We start from the raw sequence: 24,847 nt of genomic DNA, 5'->3' as shown, positions 1-24,847 counted from the left end.
AAGGGGTCGGATACGCATAACGTTGAAAACCCGGTTTACGGATTCCAGAATCAGCTAAAAATACATTTTGGATTTTCATCCGGGTATTCAGATACTAAAAATAATTCGGAACCTTTTGATGATCCGGATCAACACGAATATTTACGTATATTTTGGTGTAAGTATGAAAGTACGAGGGGATTGAGCTGCTTGGCGGAGGCTGTGTACACACTCTGAGTACTTTTCTGGTTGTTATTGTACTGAATGCGGTCTGTGATCTAATTCGTGCCACTAGGGGTATAGTATTAGTAGTAGTAGTAGTAGTAATGTCGCGTATTAATTACATGTCATGTTCCTCCCGGAAATAAAAGCCGTGTTTGAGGCTTTAGAGAATGACCTGAAGTGACCCCGGTCAGGCTGAGTGAACGACAGCCACGGACCGTGCGCGCGCGCGCATGCGTCATGAAGAAAGACGAGGAACTTCTTTTTTAACACGGGATTGCGTCTTTAAATAAAGTTTTATTGACAAAAAAAACGTACGAGGAAAAGGATCCGCCATCTTCGTGAGGTCGAACTCTTCAGCGCGAGGGTAATCGTTCTTTATTAGTATCGATCCTTCGCGCGGATCTACGGGTGACGTCACCGACCGCTGGTTAGCTGCTAGCCGCTAGCATGCGGCTCGAAACGTAGAATCTGTAATCTGGTTGTGTCCGGAACAAAATGACGCCTGACGGCACCGGAGCGGACCGAAACGTGTCCCGGTGCGTGTCTTCCGGAGGGTCCACTTCCGGGTAGGGATGTGCGGATCGATACCAGACTCTAGAATCGAATCAAAAATGTAAATATCGATACTTTCGATGCCTCAGTCATATCAGGCAATGTAACCGTATATGAGGAACGCCGCGGGGAGGAGCGGAACTATTGGGCTATCGTCCGAATGATCCGCATCGGTGAGAACTACTTCTTCTTCCGCCTGGGTCAGTGTGTGCTGGGGCGCCGCGCCGCAGGTCCCGATACACGTTAATAAACATGGTTATAACATATTAGTAACTAAACGCTTCAACAAAGAGCCGCCTGATTCGATACTGTAAAAGCTCGTCACGTGGAGGTGCGACTTCTGTGTCAGTAATGTATTTAGATATTTTACTGCCCCCTGCTGGAGGCTATTTAGAGAGATGGTTCAATGTACATCAGACGATGCATTATAAAGTTATGGTTTGAAATTCACTCCTTTCTTCACCATTTGTACAAAGTATTGGTATCGGATCTGCATCAGCCTGAATTTAATCTGAATGGGGGGGGGGGGGGGGGGGTAATGTGGGAGGCCCTAAAACAATTAGGCTGCAGCAACAGACTCCAAACAAAAACCAGTAATATCTGCATTAACTCAAGTGGTTCGCTCCAGACCGACAGGTTGGTGCTAGCTAATTGTTTTAACAGCTTTTTCACCACCATTGCCCCCTGTTGGTCAGCAAACTCCCCCCGCATTCAGGTCTGTACGGTTCTGACCACATCCAGAATCACTATGAGAAGCGAGGTGCCAAAAAGGACACTTTCTCTTTCACACCTGTAAATACCGTTGATGTGCTAAAACAACTAATTGCCCTTCGACCTAACAAGGCCACAGGCCTCGACCACATACCCACCCGGTTCCTCAGAGACGCAGCTGTCTCTATCGCCCCCGTGGTAACCCATCTGATAAATTTATCCATCAATCAGTGCCACGTCCCACAGGAATTCAAGACGGCGCGGGTTATCCCTCTATAAAAAAGGAAACAAATTAGAACCTGGCAACTACCGCCCTGTTTCCATCCTTTGCTCCATGTCAAAGGTCATGGAGAGAATAATCCAGGAGCAAATCAACCGCTACCTCGCCGAGCATAGCCTGCTCTTTGAATTCCAATCAGGCTTCAGAACATCCCACTCCACTGACACGTGCCTCATATATCTGACCGACTACATCAAGCGTGAAGTAGACTCGGGCAAATACTGAGGCATGGTCATGCTGGACCTCCAGAAGGCCTTTGACACCGTTAACCATTCAATCCTATTGAATAAACTAGGGGCGATTGGTTTTGATAGCACATCAACAAACCGGATGAAATCGTACCTTGAGGGACGAGAACAAATGGTAGACATAAACGGAACCTTGTCCTCATCCCTCCCAGTGAGCTGTGGGGTTCCTCAAGGCAGCATTCTAGGACCGTTACTGTTCCTCCTATACATTAACGACATGAATGCTGCCTGTAACTGCAAATTGTTCCTGTTTGCTGATGACTCAGCACTCCTGATTTCGGGAGAGGACAAAGTGCAGGTTGAGGAGGCTCTCAGCTCTGAGCTCACCAGAATCCGTACTTGGCTTACCGATAACAAACTGTCACTACATCTTGGTAAAACCGAATCGATTCTTTTTGGGTCTAAACACTCTCTACGTGAGATAAATGTTGATGATTTCAAGGTCACAGTCGATAATACAGTCATCTCCAGCAAAGAAGAGATTACCTATTTGGGCTGTGTTCTTGACAAATACCTGTCTGGCGATAGTATGGCAACTAAGGTGATCAAAAAAGTCAATCAGAGAACAAGATTTTTGGGCAGAATGTCTGCTTTTGTCAACAAAAGTGCTCTCCGGACGCTTGCTGCAGCCCTCGTTCAGCCCCTTTTTGACTATGCTAGCACCTCCTGGTATTCAAACATCAAAATGTCCCTGAAAACCAGGCTCCAAACCTCCCAAAACAAACTGATTCGGCTACTCCTCAATCTGGGGCCCATGACCCACCTTCTTCCTGGACATTTTGCTAGCCTAAAATGGCTCAGGGTAGAAGACAGGGTTAAACAACTCAAAATGGGATTGGCATTTAAAATAGTCAATGCAGCTCTGCCCTCAGTCCCCTCAATCCCTGCATACCTGAATAAACACCTCCACAGATTTAGTGACACCCACAGCCACAACACTAGAGGGAGCTCAAACAACAACCTGATTACCCCCTACTATAGGACCAACATGGGTAAATCATCTTTTTATAATACTGCCCCCCAGGGGTGGAACTGTTTGACTCCTGCCCTCAAAACATGCACCTCTTTGGCCTCCTTCAAAAAGGCCCTAAAAATACACCTTTCAGGGGGACAGAAACGGAGATAGTCATCACGACTCTCTCCGGATCAACCCCCCCCCCCCCCCCCTTTTTTTTGTCCACCTACGTTGTACATATTAATTGCTTTAGTAATTTATTGTAATTTATTGTAATTTATTGTCATTCATTGTCATTTTGCATCAGGGGTGTAATTTATTTTAGATTAATTGTTAGTTTGCATCAGTGGTGTAAAATCATTTTATTTTTATTTTTCTAATGTCACGTTGCATCAATTGAGCAATTTAATATTGGTTTTATTTTTATTTTTATTTTTATTTGTATTGTTAATTGTGGATGATTTATGTACTCAGGAATTTCAACGGAAACAAGACCGCAAGGGCTTTTTAGAAATGCTCCTCTTAGACAGGATGTTTGACTGTACTTGTACTGTAATACATGCTACTGTGTGACTGTACTTGTACTCTAACATTCTATCTAATAAATATATTCATTCATTCATTCATTGATACTCGCAGGTGAAAAATCCAAAAACGAAATAGTTTCTAAACTGAATATCTCAGAATGGATAAAGTTGCTCCGCTCGACTCCTAACTATTGATTAGTTCCCGTCCGTAAATGGAATGACGCCGACGAGCCTTCAATGCGTCGGCCGTTCACTCTCAATCAATGGAGAATATAAAACGGCAGATCAATAGTGAGACGATTGATCTGTTGGGATTCCTCAAGATTCTTTATTGTCATTATGCCGACATAACAAAATCGTGTGAAGGCCCATATAGGAATGATATACACGATAAAACAACGATATACACGTTAAAACGCTAACTGTTACACAATGTGTAGCAGGATTAGTACATTCATTCTTTAGTCACGGAGGACGTTATGCTGGAATTAAGCTTTCGTGATATTTGTACGAGGAAATAACTTCTTCTTTCTCTGTTGATCAGATGCCGAGACATTGCTCAGCCGGCGGCTGTAAATCTCGGGACAATCGTCAAACTCGAGACGCTGGGCTCACCTTCCATAAGTGAGCAGTGTGTGTGTGTGTGCGTGTGCGTGTGCGTGTGCGTGTGTGTGTGTGTGTCTGTGTGTGTCTGTGTGTGTCTGTGTGAGAGTGTGTGTGTGTGTGTGTCTGTCTGTGTCTGTGTGTGTGTCTGTGTGTGTGTGCGTGTGTGTGCGTGTGTGTGTGTGTGTGTGTGTGTGTCTGTGTGTGTGTGTGTGTGTGTGTCTGTGTGTGTGTGCGTGTGTGTGTCTGTGTGTGTGTGTGTGTCTGTCTGTGTCTGTGTGTGTCTGTGTGTGTGTGTGTGTGTGTCTGTGTGTGTGTGTCTGTGTGAGAGTGTGTGTGTGTGTGTGTGTCTGTGTGTGTGTGCGTGTGTGTGTGTGTGTGTCTGTCTGTCTGTGTGTGTCTGTGTGTGTCTGTGTGAGAGTGTGTGTGTCTGTGTCTGTGTGTGTCTGTGTCTGTGTGTGTGTGCGTGTGTGTGTGTGTGTGTGTGTCTGTCTGTGTCTGTGTGTGTGTGTGTGTGTCTGTGTGTGTGTGTCTGTGTGTGTCTGTGTGAGAGTGTGGGTGGGTGTGTGTGTGTGTGTGTCTGTGTGTGTGTGCGTGTGTGTGTCTGTGTGTGTGTGTGTGTATGTGTCTGTCTGTGTGAGAGTGTGTGTGTGTGTGTGTGTCTGTGTGAGAGTGTGTGTGTGTGTGTGTCTGTCTGTGTCTGTGTGTGTGTCTGTGTCTGTGTGTGTGTGCGTGTGTGTGTGTGTGTGTGTGTCTGTCTGTGTGTGTCTGTGTGAGAGTGTGTGTGTGTGTGTGTGTGTGTATTATTGTCATTGCATTATAATGCATGCTAATATGTATACAGGTAGTCGTCGACTTTAGAACTGCGCTCGTCTGTTTACGTGTTTTTATGCGTTTTTACGTGTTTTTATGCGTTTTTACGTGTTTTTATGCGTTTTTACGTGTTTTTACGTGTTTTTACGACCTACCGTAAAGCGATCGAGCGAACGTTGTCGTCGCTCACAGGAACCTTTCGCAGCGGTAGAAAAACCGTCTTCTCTGCTCCACTGTGACGACGACGTGGTTTTTCTTTCTTCAGCCATGTTTTCGGGGGTTCCCTCCTTCACTGCGCCGGAGAACTGATCTCTACGCAACAAATATCAGCGGGTGCTGATCTCAGACAAAACATTTTAGAACCTTTTTTCCAATATCATTTAAGTTTAACACCGATGCAATAGTTCCGTTGTCCGTATTCCTTCTAAACGTTTTTAAACATTTCATCAATAACGTTGTTAACGTTTGGTTTTTAACACTGCAAAGCGGAATCTGTGTTTCTTCCGCTTGTTGCGTAGAACTGGCCTCTTCATTCTGACCCTCCAGCTATTGCTGAAGGGAATTCAGCATTTCTTCACTATATATTTATATATAATATTAGTATCGGAACGCTGAGCTCGTAGTTGTTTCTTTTTTAGCTTTCGCTGTGGCGTTTTCTTTGAGGATAAATCGTCCGTGTCTGTCATGTTTCAGTAGCTCATTTCTCTAAAGGATGTAAAGTGAAAACCTTTCGACCAAATGTTGAACATGTTGTTCCATCGTGGTTTCAGGTTACCCAAAGGAGCGGCTCGGAGGACTCTCTGGATCTCCCACTCCCACCGAGCCGCCTCCTGGCGTCCTCGGACGGACTTCGTCTATTTTTGCTCCAAACACTTCACGCCGGAGAGTTTTGAACTGACTGGATGCAGGTCTGTGGACTGAGGCAATAAATCCAGAGATGATGGATAGAACTTGCCGTAATTGCTGGGCTATTATGCGCGCCTGTGAAAAAGCCGCACCCACTGAATTTTAAAAAAATATTTATTTTGTACAAAAATAAGCCGCACATATTCGTAAACTGCAGGTGTCTACCGGTACATTGAAACAAATGATATTTAACGGAACACGGCTCGTAACGATATCCGCAGCAGGTCTCCAAGGTGAACAGCCTCTGGCATGTTAGAATAAGGGAAGTCGGCAAATCAGATCCGTAACTTCGGGATAAGGATTGGCTCTAAGGGCTGGGTCGGTCGGGCTGGGGTGCGAAGCGGGGCTGGGCTCGAGCCGCGGCTGGGGGAGCAGTCGCCCCGTCGCCCTCCCCTCTCCGCCCGTCGGAAGCTGCGCGCCGCGCGCGCCCGCCTGGCGGGGTGTCCCCGTCCCCCTTGCCCCCGTGCCCCTCATCCTCCGTCCGCGGGAGCGTGGTGCGGCAGGGGCGGGTTCCTTCCCCGCGGGGCGGCGCGTCCGACGCCGCGTAGCGGATGGCGGGCAGGCAGCGGGGACCGGGTACGGCGGTCCGGTGGCGGGGACCGGGTACGGCGGTCCGGCGGCGGCGACTCTGGACGAGCGCCGGGCCCTTCTCGCGGATCTCCCCAGCTACGCGCAAGCGGGGCTTTCCCTCCGGGCGGGCGGGCGTGAATTTCGTAACGAAAATAAATAGGCTTTAACGAAACACGGCTCGTAACGAAAGTGGGAAAATATACGTAAATTTGCCGCGTCGTTGCATAAACCGCAAGGTTCAAAATATTGGAAAAAAGTAGCGGCTTGTACACCGGGAATTACGGTAATCAAAGCAGTCGATAACGTGAGAGATGAAAGGGCCGTACTTTATATCAAACATGGCAGAGTCTCTTGTTATTCGCCGTGAGCGCAGAATGCAGGTTCGACTTTACGGCCTGCCTGTTCACTGCTCTGCCTGTTTACGACGTACCGGATATACCGAATACCTGTTTGTGTATTGCACTAAAGCGTTTTTTGCCCTTTTACTTCACAGTGGAATCAGAAGACTGAAGGAAGACGCATTTCCGACAGTGTTTGATTCCTTTTCAGCCACCAAACGTAAAAGACGAGGAACACCGAGGAGCCAAAAAGACATTCACCTCAGGTAAGAATAAACGATCGAGTCCGGCTTCAAAGCATTTCTAATCGACACGGAACAGGCAGCGGCGTGGGGAGGTGCTCAGGAGGACCGCGTCCACGTTATGTCCCACGTCTGCCCTGGTCGTGATGCGTCCCGCGGACTTTCCACACGCTCGCTCTTTACTTTGCATGATTTCCTTTGGTTGTTTTGCCTAAATTATCCTTTTAATTAATTGCAATCTAATACTGTATACAGTATATACTTGGGTTTCCATTTCTGATGTTAGATAAGGCAAATTAACTAAAGCATGTCCGACTCCAAATGATATTTATAATAAACTGTTCAGTTTATTATAAATATTCGTATTTAATATTTCCTGTTGCTCTAGTCCAAGTCCAAAGTGAAGAAAGTATTTGATTTATGACTTGAATGTTCGAGTGCTCCGTTTAAGAGTTAAATGTTGAGATAAGATGAATAGAATAACAAATAAGGGACATCCTGGATCCGTTTCTTCACTCGTCTTTATTTTTTTTATGTATTATAGAAGTATTTGATCGGGACTCCTATCAGTTCAAAATCAAATGACTCGGACTCGGGGGGCAAAACAACCTGATCGGGACGCCCCTAATTATTATCCATATTAGTCCGTAGGTTTTAAATTGATTTTGGTCCTGATTCTGATGAGAGACTCGGCATGTTCTGTCCCATCTCAGCTCTGCTTCCCACCTTTAATTAGCACCATTGTACCAAAGGAGAATGAATTTCCTGTGTCTCGATGCTTGTGGAGTATTCCTGTACTGATGATGCAACTACAGCTCCTCCTCACGCAGCGACGGAGTTATGCTCCGAAGACGCTAAACGATTTCGCCTCTCGCCCAAAGGAGAGCGAGGATAGGCTCCAGCAGTATGTGTGTCCCACAAGGCGGATGAAGCAGACTTGAAAATGAATGAATGACTGAATGAATGAATGAAAACCTTTTTATGTTTGCATGCGTTCAGGACATTTATACTGCACGCCGCATTCCGCTCGTCCTAACGTAATTTCTTGTTGCTAAACACAGACTTTTGAGTTTCCGAAAGCGCGTCGTAACGCTGAGTCGCCATTAAACGATGTGCTATGAGTTGAGCGTACAGGTGCGTGTTGCATGATGTGACTGAAAAGCTGAGACATTTGTTACTTCAACTCTCCCCTGCAGGACAAACATCGACACCGTTCACCAGGAGAACCCTCGAGAACCCTCGGTCTCGGACCAGAGGGGGGTGTCCTCTCACGAGCCGTCAGGACTCGAGGAGCTCTCAAAGCAAGAATGTGATCCCCAGCCACAGGTCCCTCGTCCCCTGTCTCCATCAAACTATATGAGACGCCTGCCTCCTGCTCCAGGCTTCCACTTGTCAAAGGAGCACAGCTATGCTCAGCTCTGTCCTCTGCTGTGGAGAAGACGGTACAACGAGGCTATCGATAGCCTCGAGAAGGCCGTACAACAGCTGCATGCAGCCAGACGGCGGGAGAACCGCCTGCGAAAGACGGTGCTGAGGCTACGTGAGAAACGGCTGAAACAGGTTCTGCTTTTCTCGCAAGATGGTTGTAAAAAGAGGGCGAGCCCGGCACCATGTGGGAAGAAGAGACGAGGCATAGGGAGCTCTGAGACCGGTGCTAGATCTGCGTCTGGAGTGTGTGAGGACAGATATGTGGATCAGAGGGACAGCTTGTCACCGGGGGAGAAGGGAAAGTGTAGGAGTCAGGAGGCCCCGACCGTTCCAAACACTCGGGAACACGCCCAGGCCGCAGCGGAGGAGTCTCCGAAGAGCCAACACGCTGAAAATGGAAGTACCAAAGACATGCAGGTAGTCAGAGTAAAATGTCTACCAGGGAAAAGTACCGAAGTTCTGCTTCAAAGTCCAAGCCTTGACCTTTGTTCTGCTGGAGTGTGTCTGACTGACACTCGCGTGCAGAGTCGGCAGTTTCTTGGCCCGCAACAGAAGCTTCTACTTTCTGACACGCGAGAGACAGAGACTCGATTTGTCAGCGAGGAGCGTCACCCGGACGCGCTGCAGCCGCTGTATTGGATACGCGACGGTGCCGAGGGACGGGTCCTTCTGGTGCCTTTCCTTGCCGACGATAGTTTGCAAAGCGTTCTCGAGACGGAGGGAGTCACAGATGAAGCGCGGATCCTGCTGGTGTCGGATGTGGACCTTAAAGAAGAGAACGGGATCAGCAGCGCTCTGCCCAGGGTGGAGCGAGACTGTGATGGGCAACACAGCAACGAGCCTTCAGTTAGCAACACTGCGCTGGTGGAAAGCAGAGAAGACGTGAGGGAGAAACTTAAAGAGCACCTGGAAGAGTTTCAGCTGCAGCTCAGCACCGAGTTCATAAGCTGACAGCAGATTCTGAACCATTAAAAGACTGTCCGGCCAAACCAGAGGGACTTGTTGGCTGTGGAGGACAAGATTTTTTATGTGCACTGTAAAGCGTCTTTGAGTTCTCAGAAAAGCGCTATATAAATAAAATGTATTTTTATTATTATTAAGAACCGGCAGTGCTCTGTGATGAAGATGAAGCATCCTCGCTGGGGGCCCACATCGTGTGTTCCACATTCAGTTCAGTTCAGTTTTATTTCTATAGCGCCAGATCACAACACAAAGTCGTCTCAAGACACTTTACAGTGGGGGGGGTAATTAAATAAAAAATAGGAGTATTATCTTACCACTAAACTTTAGATTATCAGAATCAGAACCCCCAATGAGGGTTCACAGACTAGGAACGTTTCTCGGTGAAGTCGTGCTACATGTAACAGTAATGACAAAATACAAAAAACATACAAGTACAGACACATCACCAAACACCAGCATCAGGAGTGGATACACAGATGTGTATTAGCAGCAGTAAAACTAATAATCACATTATGCACTTGCAATAACTATTAAACAAGTATTACACCAATATCTACTCACCATTAGTCGTGGTCTCAATAATTGCTTCTGTCCTTCATAGTCACGTTTTTTTCTGTCATAAATTCCACATTCTTGCGTTTTAATCGAGGCTTCTTGGTCTTTGTGTGCCGAATAAGTTTTGACCCCTTCGTTGCTCGTTAACGAAGCGAATCAGCTGTTGTAAATAAACCGAGTTTTAAGTCTGACTCCTGGTTTGTCTGTTAAAAGAGGTTTTATTTTCTTGGAGGTCATCAGCTCCTCTTCTTCCTCCTCAGTTGGATTGTCTCATTAGCAAAGAAGCTCTGCAAAGACGTTTGTTTTTTAATTAAATCTTTGCTAGTTCACGTCTGTTTTTAGTAACGTATCACGTAAAGCATGAAAATTCACAGGCGAATGTTACGGTGGAGAAAATCCGGTCGTTTTTCAAAATAAAACACCTTTTAGACGCTAATAATCGATACAACGGAAATTGTATACATTAGTTGTATACATTCTTTCTGTGCGGCCCGGTAACAAATGCCTCACGGACCGGTACCGGGCTGCGACCCGGTGGTTGGGGACCCCTGCTTTACAGGATTTGCAGGGAAAGACAGAACCCAACTTGACCCACAAAAGAGCAAGAACTTTGGAGATGGAGGCAAGAAAAACTTCCCTTTATCAGGCAGAAACCTTGGACAGAACCTAAGACTGTCCAATGTCATCTGTCTGGACCAGCTGGGCTGAGAGACAGAGAGAGAGAGAGAGAGAGAGAGAGAGCAGGAGCAGAGAGAAACAAAACAACATAAAGGCTGCTGAACAAATACTGACTAAAGAGCTGCTATATAAAGCTATAAATGCTAATGCTATAAATGCTATGGATCTCCAATAGCATTCGTGTTGTCATATCTACACGCAGGGCGACACGACCTTTAACCTAGATCTGGTGGCTCAAAACCTGAACACAAAGGGAGAAAATGTCAGTTTGCGGCTCTCCACAATGTCAACAACATCAACTGTCATACTTGTCAGACGAAGTGAGCGGCTCTGACTCGGAGAAAAGGACCTCGCTGCCACCGCTAGACACGGGAGAGTTCACTCCAGCAGGTAAATCGCACAGTCCAACTTCTGAGGCTGCTCAAAAATGGACCCATCGAGAAAGACAAGATTCCACCGCCGTTGGAATGCAAAGTAGGCTGGTCGGCTATAACTGTCAACAAGCCCCTGTACCATCGAGGGGGGGGGGGGGGGGGGTAATTTAATTTACATGTCTTAAAAAAGAGGGATGAGGAAAGAGCGAGTAGGAAGATAAAGGGGACACATCAACTCTTTCACTTTGACTTTTCGTTCAAAGATGCCAAGAAGGTTGAGGGATTAAAACAAGGCTCTGTTCAAAAAAGCCAAATCACAAAGCCAGGCTGTTGTCAAGGGCAGTTTTAGATCTCTAAATCAGCCCGGCCATTTACAGATGGGGATTTCATCAAAGACTGTATGCTTAAAGTTTGTGATGAAGTTTACCCTGAAGAAAAGCAACTCTTTAAACGTGAGCAGAAACACCGTTCAGGGCGAATAGACCAGCTGTTGATCAATCTAAAAGAGCAGCTTGACTATATGCGGCCATTTTAACATTTATCAATGAGCATTCGATCAGTCCGGCCCTCGGCTTGTAGCTACATTTTTTATTTGGCCCTCTGTCCATTTGACTTTGACACCCCAGATCTAGAACCTTCTGGTGCTGATCCGGATCACCATGTGGACGGTGTAGATCCAGTTAGGAGGGGAACGAGCTGCTTGGTGGAGGTTTGTGCTCTCTGATTTAATGTCTAATTAATGTTTTCTATGTGTTTCTGAGGAAGAGTGGTGTCATCCTCACTCAAAAGAGTCAAACAAAATGTCAGAAATTCAAGTTTTCATTTTTATTTTATTTTATATTTTTTTTCATCATTCAATTCAGTTTTATTTCTTTACAGGAGTAGCAGCGAAAGACAGAACCCAACTTGACCCACAAGAGCAAGAACTTTGGCAACGGAGGCAAAGAAAAACTTCCATTTAACAGGCAGAAACCTTGAACAGAACCTAGGCTCGTGGTGGACGGCCATCTGTCTGACCGGCTGGGTTGTATCAGATGGATGGATGGATATCAGACAGGCAGTCACACATCCGGAGAGACAAAGTAGTTCATGGGTCCCAGTCCAGAGGGTTGATGGACATTGGAGTCCGGAACCAGAAGGTTCACGGTTGTGGGGCCGGGGGGTCCAGGTCCAGACAGATTGAGGTCTTCTTTCGGTCTTTCTTCCTCAGATATATTGTTTTCTTTTTTTTGGGCTCCTGAAAAGAAAGTCAACATGTTTGTTTCCTCTCCAAATGTCTTGCTGTCTCACTGCACCCCCCCCCCCCCCCCCACACACACTGTAGCCATAGCAACTGAATATGAGATCCCACCCAGACTGAAATTAACATGAGCCTCACCTCTGGCAGGGCGTCGTCCTGTGGCTGTCGTTCCCTTCGCTCAGCCACTTTGGGAATGGAGGAGGACAACTGCTCCAGAGTTTGGGTGTTTCGTTTCCTTTTTTGTGTTTCCTTATGAAGCAAACACTTGAAATGGGCGACGGTTCAGAACTGCAGGCAGGTCAGTTTAGCCCTTGGACTTTTACTTTGGAGCCACGCTATTGGTCAATGTCCCACCAGGAAGTGCAGAAGTGTAGACAGGAAAAGAGGTTAGCTCTTTTCCTGTCTACACTTCTGCACTTCCTGGTTCCGCCACCAGGTCTCCTTATCTCCTTTCCTCCCAGAAGACACACCCAGTCCTCTCCTACCTGTCTCCCTGATCACCTTAGCTGTTGTATTCCAGTCTTCTGGAAGCCTCTCGTCTGTCTCACCTCTTCCCTGAAAGCCACACAACACTCTTCGTTCTTCAGCCTCCACCACTTTGTCCTCTGTTCTGCCTTCATCCTCTTCCTCTTCTTCACCACTAGAGTCATCTTCCTCACCACCAGCCTATGCTGGCTGGCTACACTCTCTCATACCACGACCTTACAGTCACCTTTAAACTGCTCCGTCTACACAAGATGTCCACCTGGTGCTCCTCCCTCCACTCTTGTAGGTCACCCTGTGTTCTAGTCTCTTCTGGAGATAACTGTTAACTACTGCCATGTCCCTCCTTTTGGTAAAGTCCACCTCCATCTGTCCTTCTAGGTTCCTGTCCTGAACACCAAACTTGTCCATCACTTCTTCATCTCCTCTATTTCCTTCACCAACACGCCCATTGAGGTCTGCTCCAATCAGGACTCTCTCACTGCTAGGATGCTCTGAACCACTTCATCTAAGTCAGTCCAGAACTTCTCCTTCTCCTCTAACTCACCTCCTACCTGTGGAGCGTAAGAACTTCTCCTTCTCCTCTAACTCACCTCCTACCTGTGGAGCGTAAGAACTTCTCCTTCTCCTCTAGAACTCTCTACACCAACTCCTCCTTCAAGATAACTCCTCCTCCGTTATGAACAACTTGAATCCTTCTCCTCAGCTTCTAGCCTTGCTTCCTTTCCTCCTGGTCTCCTGGACACACATCAACCTTCCTCCTCCTCCTCATCATCATCACCAGCTCTCTAGCTTTTCCCGTCATCGTCCCAACATTCAGAGTCTCTACTCTCAGTCCTGAACTCTTCCATTCCTTCTTCTCTTGCTGCTGATGCACTCGTCTTCCTCCTCTTCTTCATCTCTGTCTTACCCTCAGTCATCCAGTGTCCACCAGCGTCCCCCAGGTTAACAGCGCTGCTGGTGGTCGTTGTTAACCCGGGCCTCGGTACGTCTTTCTTATTCACGTTTGATTTGGACAATGTTTACGTCGGATTCCATTCCTGACGCAACTTATCCAGGCTTAAGACCAGCACATATGAAGTGTCTTAGTAATTTATTGTAATTTATTGTAATTTATTGTAATTTATGTAATCTATTGTCATTCATTGTCATTTTGCATCAGGGGTGTAATTTATTTTAGATTAATGGTTAGTTTGCATCGGCGGTGTAAAATCATTTTATTTTTATTTTTCTAATGTTATTCTGCATCAATTGAGTTATTGAATATTGGTTTTATTTTTATTTGTATTGTTAAATTTGTATTGTTAAATGTGGATGATTTATGTACGAAGGACTTTCAACGGAAACAAGACCGCAAGGGCTTTTTTGAAATGCTCCTCTTAGACAGGATGTTTGACTGTACTTGTACTGTAATACATGCTACTGTGTGACTGTACTTGTACTGTAATACATGCTACTGTGTGACTGTACTTGTACTCTAACATTCTATCTAATAAATATATTCATCATCATCACAAGGGAGAAACTGCCAATGCTACGTTAGCTCCTGCTAACTGCACTACCCATGGGGCCACATTTTAAATGACTGAGATCATATAACGTTGGATCCTCGGTCTGCTGGAATTCTTGTGTTTGAGCTTTTCCCTCATTCCTACAGAGGCCATAAAACGGGATAGAAGGAATGCAGCTGTGGCTGTTTCCTTCTCTCTCTCTATCTCTCCCTCCTTTTTTAGCTGGGGGAAAAGAGAATGTTAAAAGGCTGGACGCGTGCATATCAAGCTGTAATATTAAAAGGATCATGTTTCAGTTGGTAACGTTAGCAGGATGTGGAATACCAGCCTCAACATGTCCAACTCGGACTGCTAAATGTTTCCAGATGTGGACTCAGTTCAAAGCGAGCTGACACACAAACACAGGGGTCCCCAAACTACGGCCCGCCTCCACATGTGGCCCGGCCCCCTGAACAATCCCAGAGACAAAAAAAAAACGTTTGTTTTTTAAAATTATTATTTTCCTTTCCATGCAACACGAGTAGCCGGTGGGGGATCAATAATGGAATGGGGTGCATTTAACAGGGGTCATTAATTCAATCTTTTGTTTCCTAAAAATAATATTGATAGAGAAGAATATATTAATATTATGAAGAAAAGCATTCTTCCTTTTGTTTGGGACAATTTTAATGATGATCACATACGACCAGAAAGTTAATGTTCCATGGACTTTGTTTCTGTGACGAACCCGGAGAGGGTTATTTAGTTATTATTTATTTTATTAATAGTGTTATTATTTATTGTATTAATATTGTTATTATTTATTTTATTAATAGTGTTATTATTTATTGTATTAATAGTGTTATTATTTATTTTATTAATAGTGTTATTATTTATTTTATTAATAGTGTTATTATTTATTTTATTAATATTGTTATTATTTATTTTATTAATACTGTTATTATTTATTTTATTAATAGTGTTATTATTTATTTTATTAATATTGTTATTATTTATTTTATTAATAGTGTTATTATTTATTTCCTGACTCTTTTTCTGTGAAGGGTTACTTGGTGGCTGTCTGGAAAACAATAAATGTTTAGGCCCCCCTGCCATCGTCACACTTTTCCTGTACAAACTGACCCCGGCCCCCCATCAGAGAAGGGAGACGTTATGTGGCCCCCACAGGAAACAGTTTGGGGACCCCTGCACAAACAGACCAGGTGATCCAGCAGCGTGCGTTAAAGGGCTTTATCAGCAGCTTGGTGGGATTCAGACACAATATCCTGATTAAAGCAGCACATTTTATATTTAGATGTTTACGGAGAAGCTTGTTTCTCCTTCCAGTATAAACTGATCTGATCGTCTGCTTCTCTTCATCTGGAGGTTAAATAGTTAAATCTAACAATCACATTCTGCATAAATGTAGGGGTGTGGTCAGAGAAGGGGGGGGGGGGGGGTGCATGGCTCGGGTGGAAGTGGCCACACCCTGACACGTGATCAGCTATCCAGAGAGACTCCTCGTCTGTTCCTAACTCTGTCCTTGTGTCGTTTCATTTTACTTGTCTTTGGTCTTTCCATGAAGCTCACTAGAGGAAGGAAACTTTTAGAACTCACATTAGAGCTCACATCAGAACCCACATTTAGAACTCACATTAGAACTCACATTATAACTCACATTTAGAACTCACATTAGAACTCACATTTAGAACTCACATTAGAACTCACTTTTAGAACTCACATTTAGAGCTCACATTTAGAACTCACATTAGAACTCACATTTAGAGCTCACATTTAGAACTCACATTAGAACTCACATTAGAACTCACATTTAGAGCTCACATTAGAACTCACATTAGAACTCACATTTAGAGCTCACATTAGAACTCACATTAGAACTAACATTTAGAACTCACATTAGAACTCACATTTAGAGCTCACATTAGAACGCACATTTAGAGCTCACATTTAGAGCTCACATTAGAACTCACATTAGAACTCACATTTAGAACTTAGAACTCACATTAGAACTCACATTTAGAGCTCACATTAGAACTCACATTAGAACTCACATTTAGAGCTCACATTAGAACTCACATTAGAACTCACTTTTAGAACTCACATTTAGAACTCATATTTAGAACTTAGAACTCACATTAGAACTCACATTTAGAACTCACATTAGAACTCACATTTAGAGTTCACATTAGAACTCACATTTAGATCTCACATTTAGAACTCACATTTAGAGCTCACATTAGAACTCACATTAGAACTCACATTAGAACTCACTTTTAGAACTCATATTTAGAACTTAGAACTCACATTAGAACTCACATTAGAACTCACATTTAGATCTCACATTAGAACTCACATTTAGATCTCACATTAGAACTCACATTTAGAACTCACATTTAGAACTCACATTTAGAAATCACATTAGAACTCACATTAGAACTCACATTAGAACTCACATTAGAACTCACATTTAGAGCTCACATTAGAACTCACATTAGAACTCACTTTTAGAACTCACATTTAGAACTTAGAACTCACATTAGAACTCACATTAGAACTCACATTTAGAGTTCACATTAGAACTCACATTTAGATCTCACATTTAGAACTCACATTTAGAGCTCACATTAGAACTCACATTAGAACTCACATTAGAACTCACTTTTAGAACTCATATTTAGAACTTAGAACTCACATTAGAACTCACATTAGAACTCACATTTAGATCTCACATTAGAACTCACATTTAGATCTCACATTTAGAACTCACATTTAGAAATCACATTAGAACTCACATTTAGAACTCACATTAGAACTCACATTCCTCACGATCCTGACATTTGTACTTTGGGCTGTGAGGCAAAGCGTTCTTTGGGTCATGGGTCAGATCGATGTCTGGACTTCACCGGACTGAAGCGGTTCTTCATGTTTTTGGGTTCTTCATGTTTTTGGGGTTCTTCTCGCATTGTGTTATAACTTCTGTTCTCGTGATTTTAGCGTCTTGTAATGACTTTGAATTATTCGAGTTCGCCACAGATGAAGATCCAGGTTTACCAATCCCGCCGTCATCCTCAGGAAAGTGTGTGTGTGTGTGTGTGTGTGTGTGTGTGCGCGTGCGTGCGCGCGCGCGCGCTTCAGCGCATTATCCACGCTCAAATGGAAAACCCATGATCGGAGCTCCCTCCCTCCTGGAGAGGGAGGATCCAGGAAGCCGCCGCGGGACAGCAGCAGCAGGATCCACGGAGACACGCAGGAAGAACCGCAGAGAGAACAGCAGCCCGCTCGAAGCCCCGCCGACATGCCCGAGGTAGGAATCACGCACCATCACGCGCCATCACGCACCAACACGCACCATCACGCAACATCACGCAACAACACGCAACTTCAAGCTGAGCGAGACGCGTCACGGTGGAGGTTCAAACTGCTTTTAACGGGGCGGACGGCTCCTGATACTACTACTACTACTACTACTACTACTACTACTACTACTTCATACGGGGACGCACGCACTCTGGTTAAAGCCTCGTCCGGAGCGGCTTCCGGCTGAAGACGCGCCTGAAGCCCGGAGAACAGAAACGTCTGAAACTTTCCACCGAACGGAGGAATATCCGGAGCGGCCCCTCCCTGAGAGAGAGAGAGAGAGAGAGAGAGAGGCGACCGCAGGAAAACGGTCTGGCATCCAGAGTACCCGCTCGAGTATTAATACACGCGCGAGTATTACTGTAAAGTCAAGATTCTGCATAAGAGAGAGCGTTCGGATGCCGCCTAATTCAGGGGCGTGCGGGGGGGGGGGGGGGGGGGGGGCAGCTCACTCACCTGTGTGCTGATCATGGTTGTGCAAGAATGCATCGTGTGCTGCAACAGTGAAAGGGGGCGGGGCTAGATCGCCGGGATCCCGCTCGGCTCAGGTAGAAGGTTGCAGAACTCGATCTGGATTTGTAGCTCCGGTCCGGGGGGTGATCTCACCTGAGTTTCAGCCCGACGGCTACCTGAGGAGAAATGGCGGGATGTGGGTGTGGCAGGGGGGGAGGGGGGGGGGGGGCAGCACTGAAGCTCGCCTTCTGGAACAAAAGCAGGCGATGAGTGTAGTGCAGTATTTCATTAAAAACATTAGTTACACACGAGTGAGACGTTTAATGTGTTTCACAAACGGGTCACCCCCAGAGGACCGAGACAAGATGGTGAACAGGGAGGGGACAAACGGTTCACCCCCAGAGGACCGAGACAAGATGGTGAACAGGGAGGGGACAAACGGTTCATCCCCAGAGGACCGAGACAAGATGGTGAACAGGGAGGGGACAAACGGTTCACCCCCAGAGGAACGGGACAAGATGCGTAAGAATGTCGGGGTGAACAGGGAGGGGACAAAGAAAAGGTGCTCTGCGGGTTCTTCGCGGAACAGGAACAGGCTATTTAGTCTTATTAGCTGAAGACTCGTGTGTCCCGACTGTTTTCACTCCAAACAAAAGCAACCAGCAACCAGCAACACGTTGAACAATCTTTCTCTTCCAGAGCGTCTCACTCACTAACCCGAATTATACTCAAAGATGATCGGCTGGAACTCGGGATGGCCAATCACATTCCAGAAGTTTCTCATGCAAACCCCGCCCACTTGTGGACACACCCAGTTGTCACATTATTTTTTGTAATATCATCTCAGATTTGATTTTTCTTTCTTCTTTTCCACATGAATTAGAACAATTAAACGTTTGTTAGGTTGTTTTTCCCTTTCTTACCGACCTTGTGGGGACAGTATCCCGACCGAGGGACGTAAACCACCGCTGACAGTCTTTAAACATTTAAATTAATAGTTTGTTTGTAGACTATTTTTTGTTTGCATTAAACACAATTAAGTGACATGGAATACATTTTGTTTGAATTTTGCACCAGTTTAGTTTGGCGGTTCGATTTTACACGCGAGCTTGAACTTTTTTCTTCCTAGAATTTAATCTGTTTTGTTAAACGTTTTCCAGCGTGAGGTATTTGCATCGTAGCTTACAAAGCTACGCTTCCGCGTAGCTTTGCCAGAACTGAAGGTGTTTCTGTCGTCTGCAGTTTTCTGTGATTTGCAGTCTGTGGGATAAAAAATGAGAAGACTTGCAGCAGCTTGTGGCGCATCGGTCAGGGCGTGGTCCGACAAAGCTGTTGGGCTGCATGCGTTGAATAGCTAGGCAGAGCGTAGCGAGCTGCACGGATAGGCAGCCTCTTCTCCACGAATGTCCACGCTGAATATAATAGCCAGGCAGACATTTTGTTGCCTCTCAATGAAACTTCACAGGCTGCAGCTTTTAGCGTTGCAGCTCGTTAAATCAAGCAGAAACTTTGTTCCCTTCAGGGTCCGTCTGTCGTTAGCAAACAGCAGACGGACCCTCTGTAGCTTAGCTGCTACAGCATTATGCAGTTAGAGATGATGAATGAATGAATGAATGAATATATTTATTAGATAGAATGTTAGAGTAAAAATACAGTCAAACAGTAGCATGTATTACAGTACAAGTACAGTCAAACAATAGTATGTATTACAGTACAAATACAGTCACACAGTAGCATGTATTACAGTACAAGTACAGTAAAACATCCTGTCTAAGAGGAGCATTTCAAAAAAGCCCTTGCGGTCTTGTTTCTGTTGAAAATCCTTCGTACATAAATCATCGACATTTAACAATACAAATAAAACCAATATTAAATAACTCAATTGATGCAGAATAACATTGGAAAACTAAAAATAATTTTACACCACAGATGCAGACTAACAATAAATTTAAAATAAATCACACCACAGATGCAAAACGACAATAAATTACATAAATTACAATAAATCACAAAGACAAATTACCAAGACTGACGTTTCCCTCAAGATAAATGAGGCCGGCTGCGTTTGGAAGGTTTACTTCACTACCAACTCATCACTACAACACAGAACTTGTTCAACCACATTTAGCTTTGCATTAGTCGCGGCTGCGTGCAATGACATGAGTTGAGCTGGGGGGGAGCTGGGGGGGGGGGGGCGGGGGGGGGGGGGTGACTTAGTACTCTGTTGTTTTATTGATTGAGTTATTCCTGCTGGGCTTCGTGTGCTCAGCAACTTAACAGAAGAATGTCGAAAGACGCAGTAGCTGCGTGAACAGCGAGTCATGATCAGTGTAATCGGGAACTCGCATCTAAAGTACTCACGCAGTGGTCATGGGTTTGAGTCCCATTCATGGTCCTTTGATACAACCGACCACTGACCCGAGCCATAGCCACATTATTATGAGATTAATAATCGACATGCGGCTGAAATGAGCTTCCTCCGTCGGGTCGCTGGGCTCTCCCTTAGAGATCGGGTGAGACGCTCCGTCATCCGGGAGGAGCTCGGAGTCGAGCCGCTGCTCGCACTCAGGTGAGGCGGCCTCGGGGGGGGGGGGGGTGGAGGATTCAAAGCTTTTTTATTCCATCCTGAGTTTATTGCCGTCATCCCGCCGTGTGGGTGAAGAAGAACAGAGTGGATGACGTTTATTTTTTGTGGTAATATTTCAGCGAAAATTGGCAAAAATGTTTTTTGTGTGCTCAAAAAGTCCCTCACGGTTACCATGGTAGCGCTGCTGCGCACGTGCTCGCTATGAACGTACTTTTGCTTCCGGGTTTAGAGCGTTTCTGGCAGAACTGTTTGAGACAGAATTGAGGGACGCTGTCCTGCAGCATCTGTTTGAGACAGAAATGAGGGACGCTGTCCTGCAGCATCTGTTTGAGACAGAAATGAGGGACGCTGTCCTGCAGCATCTGTTTGAGACAGAAATGAGGGACGCTGTCCTGCAGCATCTGTGTGAGACAGAAATGAGGGACGCTGTCCTGCAGCATCTGTTTGAGACAGAAATGAGGGACGCTGTCCTGCAGCATCTGCTTGAGACAGAAATGAGGGACGCTGTCCTGCAGCATCTGTTTGAGACAGAAATGAGGGACGCTGTCCTGCAGCATCTGTTTGAGACAGAAATGAGGGACGCTGTCCTGCAGCATCTGTTAGAGACAGAAATGAGGGACGCTGTCCTGCAGCATCTGTTTGAGACAGAAATGAGGGACAATGTCCTGCAGCACCTGTTTGCTATTTTGAACAAAAACTGGCTCAGATATTTCATAAAAGTGTCTGGGAACTGCGTTAACTTGTGGAGAAAGGGTAGAATATGTCTCCTTTAATGTATACTTGATGTCCTCCTGGTACTTCAGTAGAGGAGAGAAGGAGAAGAAATGGATGTTCCTGTTTTCCCAACCATGATCATGTCATGTCCTCAGAAGACGTCTGATTTATTTATATTTTTTTTCTTTTGCTCCACTAAAATGAGCATATAATCAAGAGCAGCTGAACAAAAGTTCCTTCCTTTTCTGCTTCTCCGTGCTCTTCTTACATTTCTGGAATTCCCCCAACAGCATGAATTCCATGTTGAAACTCAACAGATGTATTTATAATTGAATTGGACTCTGTGAGAGGGAATAAAACTGAAAATTCATCATTGTAGTTTATGGTGAGCATGATAACAGTGAACAAGACGGTGATTACGTGACATTGTGCCGACATTGGAGGGCAGTGTAACTCGTAATAAAGGTGATTAGATCTGGGCGGGGCCATATTGTTCATTCTTCTTCTTCTCCACAGTATTCAGACCTCGAGAATGCCATCAGCACGATGGTCACCCAGTTCCACTCTGCGTCGGCTGACAATTCATCAACTCTGAAAACTGACGAATTCAAAAATCTCTTGTCCAAACAGCTGCCCAACCTGGTCAAGGTAAGCTCCTTCAGTCTCTGCGTTGGGGGGGGGGGGTTGAGAACCGGCTCCCAGTGTTTCAATTCCGTGGAATCGCTTGCCATGTTTTGCAAATGATTCCCTCATCAATTCCAGCAGGTAGCCTAGCAGGTAGCCTAGCAGGTAGCCTAGCAGGTAGCCTAGAAGGTAGCCAACAGGTGGCCAGCAGGTAGCCAGCAGGTAGCCAGCAGGTAGCCTAGAAGGTAGCCTAGCATGTAGCCAACAGGTAGCCTAGCAGGTAGCCTAGCAGGTAGCCTAGCAGGTAGCCTAGCAGGTAGCCAGCAGGTAGCCTAGCAGGTAGCCAACAGGTAGCCAGCAGGTAGCCAGAAGGAAACATGGCGCCTCGGCAGCACAATTTATTTCACCAATAAGGGCGACAGCAGGGCAACACTAAAACACTGCCTAGCACAGGCATGGGCAAACTAAGGCCCGGGGGCCATATGCGGCCCGTTGGGCTATTTAACCCGGCCCGCCGAACTTGTCCAAATTATATCATTAAATTAAGTTTTATTATAATTAAACCTCAATCTTTGACCTTTGCCCTGTACTGCTACCTGTAAAAGTCAAAAGGTTTGCCCACCCCCGATCTAGCATGTTAGCACATGGTCTACTGCAGGTCACTGTAAACGCAGCCCAGTGGGTCTGGCAGCAGTCGCCCACTGGAGTGTGAATGCGCTGTTTAAGTCCAGTTACATCTCCTGGGCCGACGCAGAGTCGCGATCCGTCGCTGAATAATCACTCAATAATCACCGAGTCGTCCACCGTCCACCGTCCATGACGGCTCCTCTTTGGCGCACTATGTTCTTGTTCTTTTCTGTTTAGGTGTTGATGATGATGTTCCCAAAACTGGCCGTGGTGGCAGACGCAAGAATTAGCATTAGGGTTCCTTAGCATTAGCATTAGCATTAGGGTTCTTTAGCATTAGCATTAGCATTAGCATTAGGGTTCTGTTACCCTAATGCTGACCATAGCCGCGTCGTGATGAAGTGGAGTTCAGAGTTCAGCTGCTGCCCTTGTTTGTTCCCACAGGGAGTCGGCACAGACCAAGGACTGAGCGAGATCCTGAGAAAGATGGGCGTCGGCGACGGCGAGGGCGTCTCCTTCAAGCATTTCTGGAGCCTAATCCAGACGTTAGCCACCTCGCAGCACGGAATCCTCGGGGGCCAGAAAGGCTGCAACTGCAACTGCATCCTGATGTGAGGAGCGAGCGCTCGGCGCAGCCCGCCAGCAACCCGGCCATGGTCACGGCGTGCACGTCAGAGTCCAACGTGCACGCAGCAAATATTAAAGATGAAAACATCATAGATTTAAACGCTGTAATCTCTCTGATTACGCTTCACACCCTTCGCACCAGTTTAACTTTCAATTCCGCCGAGTTCGTAGAATAAAAGCACAATTCGAGCAAGTTTTCGTTAATAGAGCATTTCAAAAGGCGACTTTTTGTAGCGTTCTCAATAGTTTAGTTTATCGTAGTTTAGAGCAGGAGAAGCTTTTTTTTATTCAAACATTCTTCCAGGTAAACATTTTCCTGAAATGAACAACGTGAATCTGGAGCGGATCTGAACCCTCCGAAACGCTTTCTGAGTCAGTCTGCCTGAGAAGTTGCACAACTACACCCCTAGTTCACAGTACTCATGTAGTATACTGCGTTTTTGTATGAGGGGATGTTTATGATTCGTTAGCGTCTGTCCTAGTAGTCAAAACTAAAATCACGATACTTCAGGCTGCCGTGTTACAAGTTCCGGATCAGCTCCCCACTCGTCTATCGTTTGTCCCTCGCTTTGGCTTCTTCTGTCGAACCATCTTTCATTTATGAGCTCCTGCAGTATTACGTGTACTTTCTGCCGGGCCTACGTTTCACTTTGACTAGACTAGTTTCATACTTTTAACTGAATTTATCCACTAATTCCACATTTCGATCCCTTTGACTCGGGTCTCCCTCCCAAACGAGGTTTCATCTCGAGGGACTTCCTGGTGAAATAAAGATTAAATTAGTGCACAGTAGCTGGTGGGAAGGGGGCGGGGCATTATCAGACACCCGTTCACACCGTACAGTTTGAGGCCAATCGAAGATTCCCCTGATCCACGGTGCTTTCCTGCTCGGTTACCGCCCAAAAAGAATCCGCCTTGTTTTCTGTCCATGCCGGCCGTTTAGAAAAAGTCGACTCCATCAAAGGGAATCTCATTTAATGCCATCGAATTATCAAAGAGCAGAATCAGAATCCTTTCACCAGCTAATCACATTCCACGCATACCTAACCTGTATTAATACGTAGCGAAGTTAACTCTCCATAAATACCATTTGATGCGAAATCCTGCGTTTAATCACAAATATTTACAACAGCAGGTTAGCTTCTTTGAAAGAGTTAAATCTTTGAACTCGGTTCAGTATCAGTTACTGCATGAGAAATGTAAGGTCACCGGAAGGTCGTGTGCTGTCAAACGTTCACGCCCTCTGATGCTAACTGTTGCTTAACGTCTGTCATCTGGGGAAACGGCTCAAAATATGTGCTTCATCGTTTCATCGATTTCAGCTAGAAACGCTTCGGCCTGGATGAGCCCGGATTTTCTGGATATTTACGTCGTGTAGTTCTCTATTCTGACCTGTGGGGCACCTCCAGCGACATAATGCAATAAAGACACTGCCAGGACTTGAGTTGTGTAATCGTTCTTGAGCTCCATGGGGGGGGGAGGGGGGGTGCTTGATTCAAGATTAGTTCATATGATAAATCATCTGCTGAATCAATTAGGTGTTTGTAATGCGAGCGAGGAGAGACAGGAATACATTCTGTGTATTTAACAGCAACTACTTGAGGTACTCACGCCACCGTTTGAAAATGTATTACTACGTTTTCCTTCCTGTACTGCTTGTGACTGACTTCTTGTAGA

General features: G+C 45.6%; 2 protein-coding genes across 2 annotated transcripts; both read left to right on the top strand.

Moving 5' to 3' along the window:
• Positions 1-4,021: 4,021 nt before the first annotated feature.
• Positions 4,022-9,328, top strand: thap7 (THAP domain containing 7). Its single transcript, XM_068747632.1, has 5 exons — positions 4,022-4,101; positions 5,664-5,801; positions 6,863-6,917; positions 8,270-8,794; positions 8,903-9,328. The coding sequence occupies exons 1-5, from the start codon at positions 4,022-4,024 to the stop codon at positions 9,326-9,328; spliced, it is 1,224 nt and encodes a 407-aa protein (XP_068603733.1).
• An 8,086-nt stretch (positions 9,329-17,414) lies between these two features.
• s100v2 (S100 calcium binding protein V2) lies at positions 17,415-24,614 on the top strand. The gene is made up of 3 exons (XM_068747283.1): positions 17,415-17,485; positions 21,809-21,940; positions 22,988-24,614. Exons 1-3 carry the CDS (start codon positions 17,477-17,479, stop codon positions 23,156-23,158), a joined length of 312 nt encoding a protein of 103 aa, XP_068603384.1. The 5' UTR covers positions 17,415-17,476; the 3' UTR covers positions 23,159-24,614.
• Positions 24,615-24,847: the final 233 nt, after the last annotated feature.

The sequence above is a fragment of the Brachionichthys hirsutus genome, chromosome 13, assembly GCF_040956055.1.
Source record: "Brachionichthys hirsutus isolate HB-005 chromosome 13, CSIRO-AGI_Bhir_v1, whole genome shotgun sequence".
NCBI lineage: Eukaryota > Metazoa > Chordata > Actinopteri > Lophiiformes > Brachionichthyidae > Brachionichthys > Brachionichthys hirsutus.
Note: the sequence above shows the minus strand (reverse complement) of the source record. Positions and strands in the feature narration are given on the sequence as shown.